Source organism: Chiroxiphia lanceolata, chromosome 3 (genome assembly GCF_009829145.1).
Source record: "Chiroxiphia lanceolata isolate bChiLan1 chromosome 3, bChiLan1.pri, whole genome shotgun sequence".
NCBI lineage: Eukaryota > Metazoa > Chordata > Aves > Passeriformes > Pipridae > Chiroxiphia > Chiroxiphia lanceolata.
Genome location: NC_045639.1, coordinates 75405796 through 75427043, shown reverse-complemented (window position 1 = coordinate 75427043; position 21248 = coordinate 75405796). Strand labels below are relative to the sequence as shown.

Below are 21248 nucleotides of genomic sequence, written 5' to 3'. Positions count from 1 at the left end.
GCACAGATGCTTGAGCAATAAGAGTGCAGTAACTATGCAAATACCTAACATCCATCCACGGAAGTAGATAGACTTACATAATTCAGGCATAACTGCAGGAAATTCACAAGGAATTAACAGGGATTCGCAAGGAACTGTAACCAATCTCGACCAATACCCTGTAAAGCACCTTTGCACCCTTAATGATCAAGACAATGATTGAATATAAACATTCTTTTCTTACCTCATAAGGCAGTTTATCAAAATATCCGTTAGTGGGCCATTCCCTGAGGGTAACGATGCTGAACTGTTTATTAAGGGTGTCCATTCCACAGCCATACTTTTCTTCATCCTCATCTTCATCTATATCATTCATATCAATCATTGAAGTCTTTAGTGAAAGCACAGGTCTCTCTTTCACACCATGTAGCACTACTGCATCCAATTCAGTGTAATAGTCCAGAAGAGAGCTGTTCACTTCCAGTCGGATTAAGTTTGTAGGAAAGTTTATCTGTTTGATACAAGGTGTGAACTGCCGAGCCTGAGGACCATTCACCTTTGTAGGTGCCTCAGACCAAAGTATTTCCCATCTGTGAAAAGAAATTACACATACACATACAATATAGGGATTAAAATCAAAGTTACTAAAGCAATTCCTGAACACAGTAAGAGGGCAGCTTCTTCTGTCAGAAGTATTTAACAAGTGAGAAACACGGTTAAAAAGACAACAAAATTTATGTTTTCCCTAGATTTTATAAATATCCTAAGGATGAATTTAACAGAGCACACTAACTCATGACCTTAGCATGTTTTTTCTGCATTGTTAAATAACAAAACAAGCTGTAGACTCATAGTCACACACTTGTTACTGTTACTGGTGCACAAGTTTTTCTAACATCTCACATATGATGTTTTTCTAACATCATAACAAATGGATTACAGATGTCTTCACAATGATGACATGTTAGTCTAAGTATACAAGGAACAGTCTTGCCATGTAACCCCAACATACAGTCATCTGATCTCTCCTATTTTCCACAAAACAAAACAAAAAAACCCCAAACCCCACAGCTCATTCTTTAACATCAAGCCTGTCTAAATTACAGTATTGCAAGTTACTAAAAAAAAAAATCTAAACTTTACTTTGTTTACCTGTCTAGACAAGCAAAATATTCCTTTTAAAAGTAGTTCACTATCAAATTAGCAAAGAAAGTAGAATCTTCAAGTCCTTTTTTAAAGGGTCCTTTACAAAAAACGCTAGAATTTCCAAACTGCAAAATTGAGAAGTTTTTCTCCTATTTGGTCCAGTGACAGGAGGTTCAGGGCATGCATAAAATTATTGTACATATATCTTTACTTGCACACACAGACCTCAAATTTCCTCCAGTGACAGGGAAACCTGTCTCCAACTCAGTAATCTGGAAGAATCAAGTCTTACATTCCTTAGGTCTTCAGCTCTTCCAAACTTGCCAAAAGGTCTGAAAACAGAAACGTGCTCTTTATATCCGCATGAGTCCTCATCCAGTGAATGGAAATCCTTCAGTCACTGATACCCATGTTTTTCCTCCCTCGAGTCTAGTTAATTCCTAAAGAAGGAAGCCTCTAGCAGTCACTGTTGCTACTCTCTGACAGTATGCTTACCTCAATACCAATCTACACACTTCCACATCTTACTCCATATTCCATCTCTTTTTGATCACCCTAGTCCCAGCTTCAAAAATTTCTCTCAGACTACTTGTCCTGGCACATGCATCTCAGAAGCACTCTATCTGCTTCCCCAGTATCTCAGCACCTTGGTTTTTCCTACCAGATTCCATGCAGGGGCGAGGTGGGGGAGTGGAGAGGAATACCAGTTGAAAAATAAAATAAAATCAAACATGCTTTATTTGCAGAACAAATTGCTTAAACTTTTTCCATCACGACAGAAAGCAAAGTGGACTTTCATTAAAACATTGCACATGGTATAAGGTGCAGAAGTTTGATATTTGTTACTAGGAAAATTAGGAAAATTAATTAGGAAAAAAATAGGGAAATTAATCGATATTGGCTGAAACTTCCATTCCACAACTGACATTTTCAGGTATGCACAGATAAATTTTCCTAACCTACATCAAGCTGCTCTCTAAGTACCTTACAGTAGAATGAGAGGCTTCCAGAAGTCTTATGTAAAAAAATAGTCATGAACTAAAAACAAACATGCAAGACATGAACACACGGCACATCAAAAAGTACTTATGCAGGAGAGTGGACAATTCTACCCTAAAATTAACAGTTTTCATAAGACAGACTTAGTCATGAGAAAAGCTTTCATTAATTTATGAAATTAATGCCAACTCATGGCAAAATAACAGACGTAGTCCCACTGTCACATCCTCTCACATAGGTCAATTCTCTAAGCAAATACTTAATGTCGGCAATGCACATGTGATGTTTCTTGAACACATCCAGATCACCATCCGAAATTTTGCTCAGACACTTCCAGGTACCCACTCAAGCCATCCTTAGGGAAACTCAAGGCTATTTTTTCACTAATTTAGCACATGCTGGACCATCAGCTTCTAACAGAATGGGTCTCAGTTACTGACTTTCTCTTTGGTACCCTGAAGAGAGGACTATCTAGCAGTAGTAGAGCTCTGGAAAAGAAATAATGCATCTGGAGATCTAGGTTCACCAAACTGGAGTTCAATAACCAACTTCAGCAAGCAGTACCTGTTTTCCAGTCTTTGTAATAAACTAGAGAAAACGAAAGACACATAGGATGACTTTACAGTCTTGTGAAATTCCACATTACATACCAAATGCTGATGAACAACAAAACCAGTGACAATTTTCCACTGTCCTTGTCATATTCTTCTTTTCATCAACAGCCCACCAATCTAACTTTAAAGGAGTTAGCTCTTGGTTTATCTGGAAAACCTCAAGTCAATCAGGTTGATTTGATGTTCTTCTCTGCCTTGGTGGCACTGCACACAAGAACAAGCAACAGCAATCACTCTGAGTCAGGGCTGGTAGATTCTTCCCAAGTGTAGGTATACTCAACACACCCATTACTGCAACTGGAAGTGATCTCTTCATCTAGAATCACCAGCGTGATACTAAATGGGCTGCACATAATCTGAATGGGATTGAAGAACTCACAGTGGGATCAAAAAAGTCTAAATTTCCAGGAGGCTTCAGTAAGAATTGCATGTCTTCTGTTCTGGAGCATTCTTTTTTTATGGTTACCCATTTAAAAATCTTTCATAAGAGAGGTATTTTTACAGTCAATCCCGGTTTGAGGGCACATACCAAAATCAGCTTCCCTAATAAGGTTGCCTGCATTTCTTCCAAACTTAAGGTGCTCAATGAACTATTTAACTCAAAACAAAGAGAAACTGAACCTCAATAAATAACGTTAAAGAAGACAAAGGAATCTAGCCCTTTCCCTGTACCAAATTAATTAGGTAGCTCTCAAAAAATCAAGCAGCATCAAATGATTGCAGGTAGCACATCGTCTGTCATCACCTCTTGCAGATATACAGTAACAACTGATCAAAGATGTTGCAATGAGTGTGCTTTGATAAGAAGGTTTCACCAGCACTGTGCTAGAAAGCCTCAGTCTTTGCAGTGCCATGCAAAGCCTGAGTAAAAGCCAGCAACACCTGTATTATTTTCTCTAGTGATTAAAGAAAAGGAGGACTTTACGTGGGTTTCTCCATTCAGCTTTAATGGACTCGGTTTTCCTATTAAATTTGTCTCTGTCTCATGAAGATAGACAGGAACTCATTCTGCTCTGATACTAAAGACTCCATACACTTATGAGGTAAAAAAAGAAAAAAAAAAAAAAAAAAAGGATTCCCATTCCCCTTCCCTTATCAGGAAAGAAAATACAGTCTAGTGATTTCTAGGCTGAGAATCATATTTTCAAGGTTTGTGTCAAATGACAATACATTTTTAATTCTTGCTTAACTTTTGTTGTCCTAATGCTGTTGGAAAGGTTTTTAATGGCTAGGATGATGCCCGAGCAGACCTTGTTACTTCTGAAGAAATGTATGTAATAAGAGAGAGTCTTTGGAAAAGACTCTAGGAAAAGTAATCAGATTTCTCCCTAGCAAGACAAGGTTAAACTTTGTTTGCATGCAATCTAGTGAAATTTCTTGCATTGTCAAATTCATATTGGCGTAGAAAGAAATTTTTTCTTTCCTGTTTCTTTTTCCTCTTTATTTACCCAGAAGGCTTACTCTTGGTGATTCCCTAATGGTTTCTTCAATGTAAGCCCTTTTAAAACATTTTGATATTCCTAATAGGTAGCTGTTGTTAGACATTGTTTAAATGGGAGCTATCAAGTAAAAATTTTTTCAGAAGTTTTTCAACTTTTTACTTTTATAAAAATAACTTTACCGTTGAAATTTGGAATATAAAAGAAAAAGTTCATCCTTGTTTTTCTGTTGCGGTCTTTTTTTAACTTAATTTGACAGTTTCTTTTATATCATATATTTTACAGTGACACTGTATACTCATGTTCTTCTATAAAAGCTCAAAACCAGAGATTCCTAACTAGTCTGCAATGTGTGGCCGTGCTTTGGGGTGATGTTTCATAGCGTATATCCTTATTGCTATGTACATCTTCAGTAGGTTAGAGACTGTCTTGTGACTAATTTTTTCTCGTTTTCTACAGATAAAATGTAACACTGATCAGGTTGTTTCTCACAAGTGAGATACCATGGTCATTTGTCTGGAAGCAGTCTCATTCCGCCGTGTGTGTTCCTGCCATTTATTTCTATTTAATTTATTTTATTTCATGTCGTTTAGAATTTTGCTAGAAAATTGAGCGTGGCTCAGTGTTTCCTAGCTTAGTTGTGTTTGCTGTATGCAAAGTTTCTCTTTCTGAAGGTCTTGAAGCCTGTAGAGGCAGAAACTGCTGCAAAACAGAGGAGCAGGCTAATGAAGATGGACAAAGTAAAAGGTTCCCTCTCCTTCAATTAGGAAGTTCATTGTATTTAAGCAGTACAATGTTAATTCAGATGGGAATGTTGCAGATTTGTTTGCTGGCAGCCAGGACAGGGATCAAAATGTCTGACCAAAAAAAAACTATTCCCCTTTCTAAAAAAAGGGTGTGAAACCAGAAAGGTAGTGCACTGAATGTAAAATATGATCAGCTTTTACTCATAGACAGTGGCATTCAGATTGTTCGTTCACTCTACCTTTTATTCCCTGTGAATCTCAGATCAAAACAAAACACTGCTGATACCATCAACACATTAGAGTGTGATAAGGAACCTTCAAGGCTGTATCTCACCTATGTGTAACATACAACTTAACTTCTAGGCATCTGCATCCTTACTTAAAACTTGTTTTGACATCTTCAGGGAAACAGCTTTTTCTTGTCAGATGCCTGTCATAGAAGAATGAATTCTGGGTTCATGGAACAGTCATTCTTGAGGAATCTCTGAAAAGCTCATGTGAACAGGGCAGTTATTTGAAATATCTGGAAAGAAAAAATTTTTCTCATCACTGAAGCTAGCTTTATCTTACCTATCAATCTAATACACCATGAGAAATAAAGTCAAGTCTCTCAGTTGGGGCCAGCTCACGCCACTATCAGGTGCTGTTGTTATCACCACACCTTTGTAGAGCTCTGCCTCTTCCACTGGTTGAAGTCTGGTGACAACTCATCGTTGTCACCAAACCCTAAGCATACAGAATGTGCACCACAGTATAAAATCAAGGCCACATTAGTGGTAATCATAACACAACACAATCAAAAATAGGAATCGATTTCTTCCCCACATAAAAACTGAGATTTTTATATTACAATATTCCCTCAATCTCACGCTACTATTTTTTTCTTGGGCTTTCTGCACTCTGATAATTCATGTAACAAATTTGTACATGGAATGTTAGTATAGTTTAAGGAATTACCAAACACTTCTCACCAATCAAGGTGTGAGTGGTACAAAAGAAAAGCGCAAAAGGTCTCCATGTGTTAAAACAGCAGTTTCTCTGACATTTATGAATTTTAAAAATTGTTTTATGTGAAGGAGAGTGATGTAGTGCCTTCTGTCTTTAAAGCAGCCAAAAATATGAGAGGACAGAAAATTCTCAGCTGGATGTTGGTTAAACCATAATGAAAAAACTTCAAATTACCTGTCATGTTTTAAGCATTAGGATCATTTAGAAACAATTACATGCCCTTTGAAAAATGCATGCTTATTCCTATCCATGAAGGTCTGACTCCATCTCTACAAACACTCTGAATAAAGTTCACCTGAGCCAGCATCATACAGAGCTGTGATAGCAGTATTCAGCGCACCAGCAACAAAGAAACACGACCAAAAGACCTCTCTCTGAACACCTGCATGAGTCATTCTTCCGTGCAACTGAAGCATAAAGTGAACACATGGGCCAATCATGTGGGTGTTAGCCATTTTTCAACAAGAATATATAAAATCCTCTTGAGCAAGTATTCTGGTACACCAGCTCCTTACAGAGCCTCTTGCAGGCTGCAAGCTTTTGCACATAGAAAAGTCTTGGATGAGCTGATGTTTTAAATATTAAACAAAGAGAAAAAAGATTACTTAGCTGGACTAATATAATCCACTAAACATTTAAGCAAATCTCAAATGTTTTCCTCTCAACATAGAGTCCACCATTAATTTGGCCTTCTTTTTATATCAAAGCAGGAACTGGTGAAAAAGAACCTTCCTAGTGACCTGCTGTAGTGGGTTTCTGTGGCTGGGTTTTGGTAGCAAGGGTGTTACAGGAGTGGCTTCTGCTAGAAGCTGCTAGAAGCTTCCCCTGTCCCGTGGAGCCAATGCCAGCTGGCACCAGGATGGGCTTCCTGCCGCGCCAGTCAGGAGTAACAGTAACGCCTCTGTGATAACATATTTAAGAACTGAAGGTTGTTGTGCAGAGGAGAATTCCAGCCAGGGAAGAGCAGAGTGAGAATATGGGAACAACAATGCAGACACCAAGGTCAGTGCAGAAGGAGGGGGAGGAGGTGCACCAGATGCCAGAGCTGAGGCTGCTGCAGGCTGTGGTGCAGACCACGGTGGACTGTAACCCCCATTCCCCATCCTCCGGCACCACTGGGGGGGAGGAGGGAAGACATGGAAGGAAGGAGGGGTGGGGGGAAGGTGTTTTTCAGATTATTTTACTTCTCACTCTTTTGCTCTGATCCTGTTAGTAATAAATTTAAGTAATATCCCCACTTTTAATCTGTTTTGCCCATGAAGATTATCAGTGACCTCTCCCAGCTCTTAACTCATGAATCCTTAGCTGGCTTTTTTTCTCTCCACTGTCCAGTTGCAGAGGGGAGTGACAGAGTGGTTTTAGTGGGTACCTGGCATCTGGCCAGCATCAACCCACTACACCTGCCCTTTCTACACCGGTGTTCAGAAACACACCCGTAGTCAGCTGATAAAACAAAGCAGTACTGGAAGGTTTTTTGGTAATAAGGTGATTTAAAAACAAGTATCAAAAGAGTCAGAAGAGGAAAACAAGGTTCTACGTGCCTTTTGAGTAAGTAGGACATGGCCTTTTTTAACAGAAGAAAATAGTATGCCAGTTCTTCAAGACCAAAACATCAGTTAAACAAAGAATCATCTGAGATTACAGCAGCATTCCATCTTCAAAAAAAATAATTCTTAGCTGACATCTCAGAGAACTTTTGGAAGTGAGAACAAGGGACCAAGAACTGAAGCAGAAAACAGACCGCGCCCTTGCAACTTTTCAGATTCCCCTCATAAAGGTAAGCAAATGAACAAGAAAAAAAAATATTGCATACCTCATGTGAAGAAAAGGTCCCTTCATCTTCCCTTCAAGACACTATGTATAACACATGTTTGTCTCCTTTAGAAGAAAAGAGACAAACCACATGTGCAGCCCTGAACAGACAAGTCCTGCTGAGGGAAGGTAAGCAAAAAGAAAAACAAGAAGTCCCTCTAACACTTCTCTAGCATCAAGACTAACAAGTACTGAAGAGGCAGCACAGAGAACTGGTTCCAAGGATCCCTGAGACAACCTTTTTCTAACCAGAAATGTTGTTAAACTATGCAGGCAGGACAGAAGGTATTCTTGCCTACAAATTAAAAAGCAGGGTCCTACAGAAGCTTCATCTTTTATCATGAAGAAGGGAGTCTGAGTTCTCACTGATCACACCTCAAGAGGAGTCATAAAGCGCATACCCAAAAGTTTTATATTAGTATTTTCACTTCCATCTCCTTTTACCTCTCTGAACAATTTTCTCTTCTTTTTTTTTTTTTTTTTTTTTTTTTAGTGCACCTTACTAAGTAGCTCCTTCAGTTAACATTTCTTGAGCTTTCCTCCAACACCTCTCAGTCTTTATTGAGGTGTACTATTTTAAGAACCTAAACCTAAACAGACATAAAATAGCATTAGCTTATCAATCAGAACTATATCCTTGTGATGCCCTGAAGCACCCTATGTTACAATTACCCTAATGCAATATTATCAAGTTACAGAAATAATCTCTACATAAGTTCTGTGCTACATCATAAAGAAGTAAAAATCTACATCATAAAATAAAAAAGTAAAAAGAAAGTTCACAGAGTAATTGCCCAAAAGTTATTTCACACTAGGTTCTAAACTTGAAAGTCTTAAAAACTGCCTTCACCCCATATCATTCTATAAATAAGTTCTGTGTTACAGTGCCAAACATAGTCATTCTTCTGAAGTTAGGTGGCCTATTATTACTAGTTTGACTCATCACTCTTCTTTGAATTCATGTTTTTGAGCTATACAGAATATTCTCACTAGAAACTTGTAAAACAAACAACTGTTCTTAAGAACAGTATATGACAGAATCATACAAAAGATACTAATTGGGAATTTTGAATACATAACATTCAATTTTCCAAGAATTTTCAAATGAACATCAATGGCCTAGTATTAGGAAGCAAGGGATACTAAGGTAGACCTGTAAGTATGCTTTTTAGCTGCATCTGTAAAAGGTAAGGCAGGAAAAAACACCCAACATCCAAGCTAATACTGGTTATACCACCAAAGTGTGCATTTCAAAGTAATAGAGTATTTGCTGGCATACTATTTTCTACAGGATACATTTTCTTCTATCAGCTCTCCCTTTCTTTATAGCTTTGGTATCATTTAATCTCTTCTGATATGGAGTACTTTGATTGCATATACTGATAGCTTTTCCCAATGCTTTTGCCCACTATGTACTTTGACCTGTTCTCTTTCTCCTTCCATTTCTATTTCCTCACCTCCTCACTAAGAGCTTCACACCTCATACAAAGCATTTTATTTTACTATATTACCACTCCCCAGGTCACCATCTTCCTGACCCCCCAACTGAAATTTCATCAGGACTCTACTATGAGGAAAACCAACAGGATCAAATCAGCTTCTTTTAGCCTATGCAGTGAGTGTAAAAACAAAGTGCAGCTCACACCCTTTGATCAGAACAAAAATAAAGATCTGACAAATGGCATCACCTTTTGTCTGACTGTTCTGTGCTTCTGGTTTTAGTCTCATTTCCATATGAATAGTTACAGTGCCTGATTATACTATACATGCAACCTAAAGCATGCAGAGAAGAAAGTTTATGGCTACTTGAAGCAGGGTGATACAGCAACCGTGAATCCTCAGCTTCTTTCACACAATTTGCTTTTCTTACTGGAGGAAGAACTCAGACCTGCCATTTCAAAAGTGGTTTCTGTACAGACATAATAACTATTGCTCATAAAAATTCCAACACAAAAACTATCATTACACAAATTAAATTTGATATTAGGAGCTGCAATAATTCCTACAAAACATCCACATCTCTGAAACTGTTATCAAAACATGTCACCACAGTTTTAAAAACATGCAGAAATAAAGTAAATGTTAGTGGGTCGGATGCAAAACAGATAAATACTAGGAAGTAAACTTCATTAAACAGCACTACGTGTAGCATTTAACATCTTACAGGAAAGCATAAGGAAGAAAAGAAAAAAATTACCTTACTTCAGCTGGTGGATTTTGAGAGTAAGGATTTGCAGAGCATGCTAAAATCCTGACTACGGCTCCAGGATGATAGGTTTCCAGAATGTGCACTGCAGTGGGATAAACTGGTTCTTCAAAAGCAAGTTCCACATAGTCTTGGCTACAGAAGGTGGATGGTGTCCTCTTGAACGGCAGCCGAGCGCTGGGGCAACGATCCCACCAGGTCCCGTAAGTTCGAAAGACAGCAGTCTGAGTAAAGTCACCAGAACTAGGGTACACGTTTGGAATACCTGCTAAATTCCACATGGTATATGACATGCTGTTTTCACTGCCATAGTGAGAGCTGAAATCCAACACTTCTTTGGCATACTGAACTATTTCAACATTGATAGGTAAGGCTCGGGTGTTTGATTCAATCGCCCTCCGACTGTTCATTTCTCCTCTCGTCGCTGTCCTAGCTCGGCGCCGAAGGCACATATAGTAAAACATGCTCAGAACTGTTAACATGGGAAACACTGGTGACATCTAGATTTGACTTAGGAAGAATCAAAAAGTCAGGAGTCCTTTATAAGGTGCATTAACTGCTTGTGGTGTTTTGGAAAAGAGCTGATAAAACAGAATGAATAAACATAGTGAGCAGATACAACATTCTTAGAAAGCAAATTATGCTCTTTCTAATATCCTCTTAAACAAAGTACTGTACTAAAATACTAACAAACTATTAGATTTTATTTTAAGATAATCGTTTAGTTGGAGGTTACTAAGTGTGGCTTCCCATTTACTGTGTTTAAAAGAAGAGATTACTGTGAAGAAACATTAGCCAAGCAAGAAAAAAACTAATGGTTAAATTAAGCATTATTTCCAGGGATTTATAAGAGGAAAAAAAACTTGCACTGACTTAGGGAAATGAAATCAAGTATGAAATTAAATGTGGCTCTTGCCATAAACAACTGTAAAAGAGTATCTCAAGACAGAACTTCACATTGTGAAGATACAGCTTCTTAAAATGATTGTGAAAAGCATTTTCTTAAAAGCATTGTGAATGGTTTTAAGAGTCAAAAAAACAAGCTTTGGGCTGTTAATCTAAACCAAAAACTTAACGCGCTGCTTCCTCTGTCAAAGTACTAATCTGAGAAAGACTCACAAAAATATCATCTTTACCATTTAAAGTTGTCCATGACAGCATACATCAATGATAGAAGGGTCACCAGTCTCCTGAAGGAATTCCTCAGAATGATTCCTCAGAATTCATTAACAACATCATCTGCCTTTAAGCCATGCAACAAAGTAAGTCTTCAAAAGAGTCTTGGCATCAGAAGTTTTCATAGAAAGCATTTTACTTCTGAAGAGAGAAAATTTTTTTCACTTAAGTAATAATTCCATTAAACACAAAATGTACTAGATCTGCATACTGTTAAGCTAGTTAAAAAAATCAACACAAAACATACTATTAATTAAGGATACTAGTGTGTTTTACACAGCCTACACCAACACAAGTAAAACTATCAAATAAATACATTTAACAATTAAAAAAAGCTAAATTCAAGGTAAGTCACTAAAGTTTTCTATTTACAACAGTGAAGAAACATTTATAGCTGAATGTTGGCTACAGGACACAGAAGGGCTGTATCATATTCCCTACTAATAAAGGTCCTCTTACATATGCTGGTCTCATATTTAGCAGCTGCTCCATACCTGCATGATGTAAACTGTGAGGTTTACCAACACACAACAAAATGTGGAGCGTATTCTCTGGTTTCCACTGACAGTACACAACACACTTGGGCTATGAATTCACATCCTCCAGTAACACAAACCATTTCTCACAAACTGGCCTTCTGATTATGATTAACTTGTTCATCAGCTTTAATAGGAGAGAATAAGGAGTAATGCCTGCAACCTGTTAAGAGGCCAAAACAGGGATGACTAAGCATGTCTCAAAATAGAATAAATGTTTCCTCAACAGCCTGTACTGGAGTTGCCAGTTAGTTTAACACAGGATTACATGCTGTGGTAATCTCTGAACCAACAGATGTGACTCTTCTATTGCAGAAGACGGTTCAAACAACAACTAACACGATGCCTCACACTGCCAGGCAGACAAACCACATATTCAGCGTTTGCCATGGGTACAGGCAAGACCACACTTCAGAGTTTTTGGAAGCATAAGCTTAAAGTAGGGTAAATAATTAAACAAATGGAGACTTTTGTATGCCTCTATATAAATCCACCATATGTGTTTCTCAGGTCAGTTCTTGTTTCCCATACTTAAACACACACGTACAAACAGCTCTCTTTGAACGTTTCCAACAAGGTGGCGCTTGTCGTAACAGATAAGGACAGGCTGCACTATTTGCCCCTCTTACCCATCACAGAAAGAAAATTTACTAAAGAAGTGTTCACTTCTCACTTTCTTGACTCTTCTATTACTTGCCTTTTGTTTAGTTCCTGTCCTTCCCTTTCACATGTTGACATAGCTGCCAACAACATGAATTACTCCTGAAATTCAGTGAAGAAGGCAATGCATATGACAATATGCTGGATCTACTTCAAGCTCCCCTGGAATGCCAACAACCAATAATGTCTATTTCCCCTGGACAACCTGAACCACCTTTTAGAAAAGGCACTGGGGAAAAAAGCAGCACAATCCCGAATCTATCCTCCTTAAAAACAAAACAAAACAAAACAAAAAAACCCCAAAGTAAACAGCTTGAAACTGAAAACTGCTATTTTATTTTCTCAAAGCAGAGATGCTTTGATGTAAGCAAAGATTACACATACATTCTCCTTCTAGATTTTTCCTTCTTAAAAAATCTATTTACAAAATATGCCAAAAGACATTAAACTTCAACAAATGTACTGCTACCAAGCCCTGGAATCATGGGTAAATCAGCATATACACCACATTCTAACTCAAAATTTCACTGATTAACATGATCTGAAGGCTGCTCCATGGAATTTATGGCTTTCCAGATCTCAATTTCAAGAATCATTCAGCTGGGGTACTTCAAGATCAGGTGGGAATCACTTTATCTCACATACACAACCTACACAACTTTGTGCCTGCACTGCAAACTCAGGTTGCCTCTAGTCACAGCCCGGAGCTCCCACAGTGCTGCTGTAAAACCCAGCTGTGCTCCTTATCAGCTCATCCAAGAGCAGCATAATCGTGGAGTGGTTCAGAGCTGTACATCAACTAGCTGGCCACTTTAAGCCACATCTAACAGAGCAGGTAACTTGAAATCATGCTGCAGATTTTCCATTAGCAGAAGCAGAGTGGGTCATTCCCACTCTGGCAACTTGATCATTTCATAAAACCTGCAAAAATTTCATATCCTTGATGCTGACAGAACTTTATCAATTTTGGCTGGCACTAGTCAACAGGCTCAAAAGTAAGTAAGTAAGTAAGTAGGAACAGAGAGCTTTCATAAAAATATATTAGTTTAAATAACAGAAGTGGAAGTAAATTAGTTCTAAAGAGTTAAGAACAATATAGGATTTAGTTGTTTATAACAAGTAAGAGGAAAGAGAAAACTATTCTAAAAGAAGGATTAAGTAAGCATTAGGATTACAATACAAATAGGAAATCTTCTGGCATTTTAAAACAAGCATTAATGATTGTGTGGAGTTAAAAGACCAATGAAAAATTGCTCCAGAGGTTAAAGGATAATAAGCTAGTGAAAGAATTACATTAAGTACAGATCAGTAGGGTCAGATGATACAAAGAGATCTTTTCAGGAACTAACACAGGTCAAGCCGATTTCTAATTAAAAGGATTTAACTTTGCAAAAAAAGATAAAAATGCAGACTCAGATCTATGCAAAGCATCAAGACAAACAGCTCTGGAGCAGAGCAGTTCATGTACATGCAAATTTTATGTGGAAAACTCCTCCCTCCCACAAACTGCTTGATTATTTTAAAGAGATCTGTTTAGCCCATGTAACTATGCCTTCCAATCTCTGTCAGCGTCCTTGGCCTGTTGCATATTATTGATTTTCTTTTTACAGGCATAATTATGTCAAAGTGAAGATTAATAAAGGTTTCTTTTAAATGCATCTTTTTATCCTCCTCCCAAGCAGCAGCCTTCTACTTCTTTTATTTGGTTTCTTTCATATCATAATTTTTTCCTGTCAATTCCATTAAATTGACTGAAATGTTGCTATTAAACACCAGAACCTTCAGCAGCCACCAGAGACTAGCACAGAAGACAGTAACAGTTTTATTAGAAACAAAAAGCAATATGTTATGAACATACAATAACACTGTGAGGTGCTTTCCTATGTCTACGTGTCCATTTTGCACTTCCAGGTTGGATCCAATTCCCAGCCTCTCTCCAGGGCTGCATGAGCTCTGCCCTCCCATCTCATGCTGCACACAGACCTATCCCTCTCTGCTTCACAGTCACCTGTGAAGTCACCTCACTGCTGGGGAGTCAGATGAGTCCTGGGGCTTGCCCAGGCAGACACTAAACACTCCTGCAAGCAAGTCTGTTCTTCTCCCTGAACCAAAACATGAAGTCAGTGCTGGCTCGAGGGGGCAATAAGACTGCAAGGGCCCCAAGTCAGACCAGCTCAAAGGGCCACTGAAATGTTACTTCTAGTTTTACAAGACAGACAGGACTCCAGAAAGCCACACTGGACTAGACCTGGAATAAAACTTTAAGAGAGAGAGAAGCTACCTTCTTTCAAAATACATTACAGTGCATTGCATTATTTACAATATCTCCTACCCGGAATATTACTTAATTGACAACTATTTCAATTATATGGGCAAATTCCCTTTTTCTATCATGAATACCCTTTCTTCCCTTCATGCTCTGCACACAGAAAGTTTTCTAAGAATGTAATGCAGGATTTGTGTAAAAATGTAACAAGTAACAGATACTAGATTTATATTAAAAAAAAAGAATGATGGTATATTTCATCCCTGAGCCATCCCTGGAAAAGCACGTGATAGACAAGAGTTCATACTATTTCAAGAGAAGCAAATATTATATATACAACATGTATACACACCAGGTTTGATTCTTAAAGCCAGAGAGGCAATAATTCCTGTTTACACCAGTGTGGGAAGATGGTTGGGGGTAAAAATTAGAGGAAAATGAGAAGTTATAATCAAATCTTAACAGAAATTCTAATGGTACAGAAATTACAGGGTAAAATGCAGCTGCTGCTCCCTGGATGGAAAGCAGTTGGCAGCTCCACAATGACTCCCCACACAACAGTAAGCACCTGCTATGGGGGATGAAACGGAGGGTGGAGTGAAGACACCACAACCAGGCTCTGTGGAAATCCTTCCAGAGAGGGGAACTACATGGTACTTTGCACCTGACAAACAGCACAGCACCTGTCAACCAAGGGAGGTGGGAGATGTCCTGCTGCTGAGCCAACAACTGTGGCAAAATCTCTCTCCTCAGATGAACTTGGTTCATTAAAGCCTAATTGTAATATTAGTGCACACCTCCATCCCAAAGTTACCTGCCTCCAAGTATGACCACCGCCCACTGGACATGCACTCTATATTTTTTTTTGACTGTATCTTTAAAAATGAGGTAAGACAATTTTATACCGATCAGTAATAAAAGTATTTATGACAACAGTCACTCGAGCTCCACCTAAAAAAAAAGAAATAGTATAAAAGTAAGTTGAGAATGGGGGAAAAGTTACGGAAGACTCCACTGTAACTGCTGGAATCAGTCAACAGGTTGAACCTGTCTTCTTCCCTCGTAGGGAACCCTGTTGCGTAAGAACCACTGTGCATGTTGAATACTTTTACTGGGACTAGAACTTGTCTGTGTATTGGTTTGAATATGTTTTTTGCAGTCAGATACTATCACTGGCAATCTCTGAACCTGTCACGATTTTCTATTTTTAAGACCGTTTTCCCATAAACTGTTACTGTGAGTCCTTCATGGGTGTTGGCAGCTGCTGGCAGCGGTTTACACACTCTAATAAAGTGTGAAGACCACTGAGGGGTCTCCCTTACCCTGCTGGCTTAGCCCACTGAAAAGGGCAGTCAAATTACCCTCCAATTCAGACAGACTGTTCAGTGAACGGTCCCCATAACAGGATACTGACACACTGGTTGGGCATGAGGGTCTCAGCTTTTCTGGGCATTGACAGACTAATAAATCACTGATGAACTCTCCCCACACTAAGAGTAGAGGAAATTTCCCCTTTTCACATGACACACGAGTTTTGTTAACCTCACACTTGGGAGTACTGAACAGAGTTTTCTTTCATTTGACTATAAAAGAAACAGCAATATTGACAAATTACAAAGAACATACAAATGACAAAAGCAATAGATTGTACTATCTGTAAAAAGATTAATGCACTTCAATATATGCATCTTACATAAAAGATGGTAAATGGGAAATCTCTTAATTATCTTTGTACACTAATGCACAGAGGGAATACTGGATCCTTACATTACAGTCTAAAACAGAGTACTTTTACCACAGGTTGGCATCTCTTGCTGTTAATTACCTAGATTATACCAACATCTACACTCAATTTGTTGAGACTAGAAGCAATTATTAATTAAAAATTAATAAGCTCTTACAGTATACTTTAGACTCAGGCCCTACTTGCTATGTTTCTTCACATAATGTATTCTGGCACTAAAATCGGCCATTTTACACATTTTTAACTCATAAATTTACAGTTTGAAGAAACTTGGAATATATGGCAAATTCCACCTATCTAGAATCTTCCTTGTGTTGCCATCACGAGCACCAAAACACGCAAAATCAAAGAATTTCACACTACTTCACTGACTGCCTTCCTGCCAGGACCAGACTCATTGCGCGGTTTAGAATTGCAATATAATGGAGACAAAAGTTCCTTCAGCACCTATGACATGCTCAAGGTGGGCCACCCTGCCTTCTGAAGGCTGTCTTCATGGATAAAAGAAATTGTTTCTCAGTAGGTAGCCATTTCTATCCAAAGCCTAATGTCACCAGCATTATACCACTTCATTTCGACCAACTACTCTTCCAGCTATGGTGAAACTCTCCTCTTCATGCCACAAAACTAAAAGAAAAAAGTCCCCATTGAATACTACTTATAAAAAGGAATTTGAGTGCATTTGTCTTATATGTCTTCTCAATCTTCTCTTGACATTTCCTCTAAACCCTGTATAGTATTGCTGGTCAGCTGCTTCCTCACCGCATTGATGACAGCTATTAGGCCACACAGTTGTTATCTCCCACTGTCACAGAATCAATTAGGCTGGAAAAGCCCTCTGATTGAGTCCAACCTTTGACCTAAAACCACCATGCCAACTAGACCATGGCACTAAGTGCCACGTCCACTCTTTCCTTAAACACCTCCAGAGACAGTGACTCCAGCACCATCTCCGGTAGCCTACTCCAGTATCTCATCACCCTTTCTTTGAAGAAATTCTTCCTAATGTCCAACCTAAACCTCCCCCGGTGCAGTTTAAAACCGTGTCACCTTGTCCTAACCATATTCATTCAAGTCCAAATGATACCCATTCATCAGCCTGCAGTGGTAACAAATAGCAATCCACAAGAAGTGAAGCACCCCAAAGCAGGTAGGTGGGGAAAAAAAAAAAAAAAGAAGAAGGAACAAAATATCTCTAATTCAGCTCCTACCCTGCCTTCTGTGGTGTTGTGATCGGGCAACTGGGTAGAGGTGTTAAGTGTGTAACACGCAGGCGGGACATCCACAGGGGAGAGGAGCACAACCCGTGCCCAGCCGTGCCCGCTTTGTCTGCTCCCAGCACTGTTCCTCCTTCCCTGCTCCAGCCCATCCCCACCACTTCCCACCCCTTAGGCGCTCGCGCTCTCTGACGACAGGGCTAGTTCCCTTTCCCTGGGGGAGCTCCCGCCGAGGCCCAGGGACAGCGGCGGGGCAGCTGCAGGCGGGACCGCCCGGTGCCGCCGCTGCCTCCGCGCCCCTTCCCCGCCGCGCGGGCACCAGCGCGGCCGGGCCCCGCCAGACCCCGCCGGGCGGGCGCGAACACGCACGCACATACATACACACATATATACATACATACATACATATATACATACATACATACACACATATATACATACACACATATATACATACACACATATATACATACACACATACATACATACACCCGCAGCCGCCCGCCCCCGCCGCGCAGGGCCGGCCCCACGCGGGAGCTCCGCCAGGCCCGGCGCCGCGGCCCCCCCGCACCCGCCCGGCGGCGCCACCGCCGCCGCCACCCTACCCCGTCCGGAGGGCGGAGCCGCCCAGGCCGCCGGTGCCGCCGCCGCGCCGGGCGCCGCCGGAAGCCCCGCACGGAAGGCGGCGGGGGCGGGAACCGAGGGAAGCGGCGCGGCGGGGGCGGAGCCGCCGGCTGCGCCTGCCCGAGCCCCGGCGCGGGGCGGGCCCGCACCGTCCCGGCGGGCAGCGGGCGGCGGAGGGTTGTTACAGGATGGCAGGATCATGAAATTTTAAGAGTGGGAAGGGAGCTTAAAGATCATCTAATCCCAACTCTTCTGCCATGGGCAGGGCCACCCCCCCATTACACTGGGTTGCTCAAAGCTCCGTCCAGTCTGGCTTTGAACACCTCCAGGAATGGGGCATCCACAACCTCTCTGGGCAACCTGTTAAGAGTGTCTCACCACCCTCACAGTAAAGAATTTCCGGTGTTTATCTAACCTAAATTTCCCCTGTTTCAGTTTGTACTATTACTCCTTGTCCTACTACCCTTACAGTTCCTGAGGAAGAGTTCTTCTCCAGCTTTCCTGTAGGCCAGCCTCAGATGCTTGGAAGGCTGCTATGAGGTTTCCATACAACCTGCTCTTCTCCAGGCTGAACAGTCCCAACTTTCTCAGGCTGTCTCCGTAGGGGAGGTGCTCCAGTTCTCTTATCAACTTCATGCCCTCCTCTGGACTTGCTCCAACAGGTCCACATCCTTATGCTGGGGACACCAGAAGTGTGTGCAGTACTCCAGATGGGGTCTTAGACGAGCAGAGTAGAGGGGAGAACCACCTCCTTCAACCTCTGGCCACACTCCTTTGGATGCAGCCCAGGACATGGTTGGCTTTCTGAGCTGCGAGTGCACACTGCCAGCTCATGGTGAGTTTTTCATCAACAATCACCCCCAAGTCTTTCTCTGGAAGACTGCTATCAATCACTTCTCTGCCCAACCTGTAGGTGTGTCTGGGATTGCCGTGACCCAGGTGTAGGACCTTGTGCTTTGCTTTGTTGAACCTCATGAGATTTACATAGGCCCACCTCTCAAGACTGTTAAGGTCCCTCTGGATGGCGTCCATTCCCTCCAGCATGTCAAATTATTGCCATGTTGTGCTTTGTGACTCAGGCCTGCTCTGGCTTGTGTCATCTTACCTCTGCAGACATGAAGACTGCAGTGATGTGGGCACCTGCCCGTGATGACCCCCAGACTGGTTTCTCCCAGAAGTTTTTACACCAGGCAGCATATAAGCCTTGCCTTAGCCCCATCCCAATCCGGTTATGCTTTTAACGTGGTGTTGGAGTCCCCGGCATATCATAAGGCAAGCCCTGATTTTAATAAAACTTAATGAGTACTTGCTCCAGCAAACTGCAGTGACTCTTGGGTTCCTACGTGGCATATTGCAAAGGAAGTATCATGGTTTGCATCCATATCCTTTAATTTGGTACATGCATCCAAGCATTTGTACTTTCTTTCCCAACCGCCACTTCCAATTAGAGCTTCTGCACTGACTGTCAAAATTGCTGTCACTCAGTCTAGTCTCCTCAGGTCTCCAGTGATGCTAGTGGACTGTACCTGGGACTGTTCAGTTACAGTAGAAAATGGAGTTGCTAGTAGTCAAATATAATTCTGAAAATCCAGAAAATATTCAAAATACTTGCTATCTAAGGTACTTTTTGTATAATGCTTTAATATAAACTCTATTTATAATAAGTTGCAAATATAGAAATTTTTAAGTTTAGTATAGAGTACTTGCCGATTGCTAACTGCAGCGGCAGACAGGCCACCACACAACCCTGCTTTCCACAAGCAGACATGCCAGGATGACCAGTTTATAGGCAATTCATACCCCTGCATGCACCTATGTGCACACATACAGACATACACGTACATACGCACGTGTTTTATATGTCTAAGATGCTGCCATACTATTTTAAACTAACAGTTTAAGCCCCAACTTTTCTTTTAAGGCACTGCTTCTATGGAAGAGGAAGGTAGGCCCTTCAGGTTTCAGTGCCATCAGTGTAGTATGCTTCTTGGCCTCATTTAGACTCACCTCAATCCTACAATCAGGTGGTAGCTACAGAGTTTTTATAAAGGTGCTTTCAATAACCACCTTCTCAGGAAGTGGACAACTTAAAGTTTGAATTTGTAATACAAAATAAAATTGGAAACAATAAGTTTGATGAGTCAGAAAATAGGTTAGGCATGAAGCTGAATTTTTGTAGTTTATTTTGTTTATGTTATTGTTTTCATTTTATGTTTTGTACATCTCATGCTATCCTCCCTTTGTAAATTAAATGAACAAAAAGGGAACACTTGCAAGGCACAATTTATCTAACTAGTTTAAGACTTCTACTTTAGCATTAATATATCACCTAAGAACAGGAACCCAAAACTTTTTATTTCTGTCTATTGGCAGCTATGAAGAGAGAGCAAGCAACTAGTTCAGACATTTGTACAAAGGTATATGTTTGGCCAAATCGTTCCTATCCTATGTTTATTTTCATACTGTATTGAAATTGATTTCTGTGTCAGTTCAGAAGATGAATATGAGAAGTTTTTCTATAAATCCACTCATCTGCCAGCTCACAGAGGCTGAAACAGACTCCTCCTACTTAAATTTAGCATTGTCAGAGTTCTGTGCTTGGATAGTCTGCTAGGCTTATTCTATAAATCATGAGGAGACAGGCATACCTCCAGGTGATCTGGCCTATCCCATTTACTCCTATGACAGGTGCCTAAGAGGCACAGAAAGTATCACTGCTTGGAGGTACACCTCTCTCCACTTAGCATAGACCATCCCCAAGCTTTCAGACAGCAAATAGGATGTGCTATGTCTGAACACATCCTTAACAAGCCAAAGAAATTACAAAACCAACTTCATCATTATTCACAGAGGTTGCCCAATAGCAGGTAGCATTTTAAAACTGCAGAGAGACTAGTATTTATTGAAGGGGGTAGAGGACGTTGGGTGACAGTGTCCTTTTTGTCTAGGCTGCTGTCTCAAAGTCATGCTATGTGCATTCAAGATGTGCTCCAAATTACTGTCAAATTGTCATTCTATGGCCTTTGCAAAAATCAATTGATGATCTCTTTTTATTCAACAGTTATCCACATCTGGA

The 21248-nt window shown here is 40.3% G+C and overlaps 1 protein-coding gene across 1 annotated transcript in view; it reads right to left on the bottom strand.

Annotated features, from left to right (window-relative positions):
- Nucleotides 1-18221, bottom strand: part of FBXL4 (F-box and leucine rich repeat protein 4) — a 60516-nt gene extending 42295 nt beyond the window's left edge. Inside the window, exons 1-4 of the mRNA XM_032682393.1 lie at nucleotides 18154-18221; nucleotides 11086-11266; nucleotides 9941-10530; nucleotides 224-569 (exon numbers count right to left, since the gene is read on the bottom strand). Coding sequence (XP_032538284.1) covers nucleotides 224-569; nucleotides 9941-10449 — 855 coding nt within the window. The 5' untranslated portion in view covers nucleotides 10450-10530; nucleotides 11086-11266; nucleotides 18154-18221. The remainder of the gene's footprint in view (nucleotides 1-223; nucleotides 570-9940; nucleotides 10531-11085; nucleotides 11267-18153) is intronic.
- Between the last annotated feature and the right edge of the window lie 3027 nt (nucleotides 18222-21248).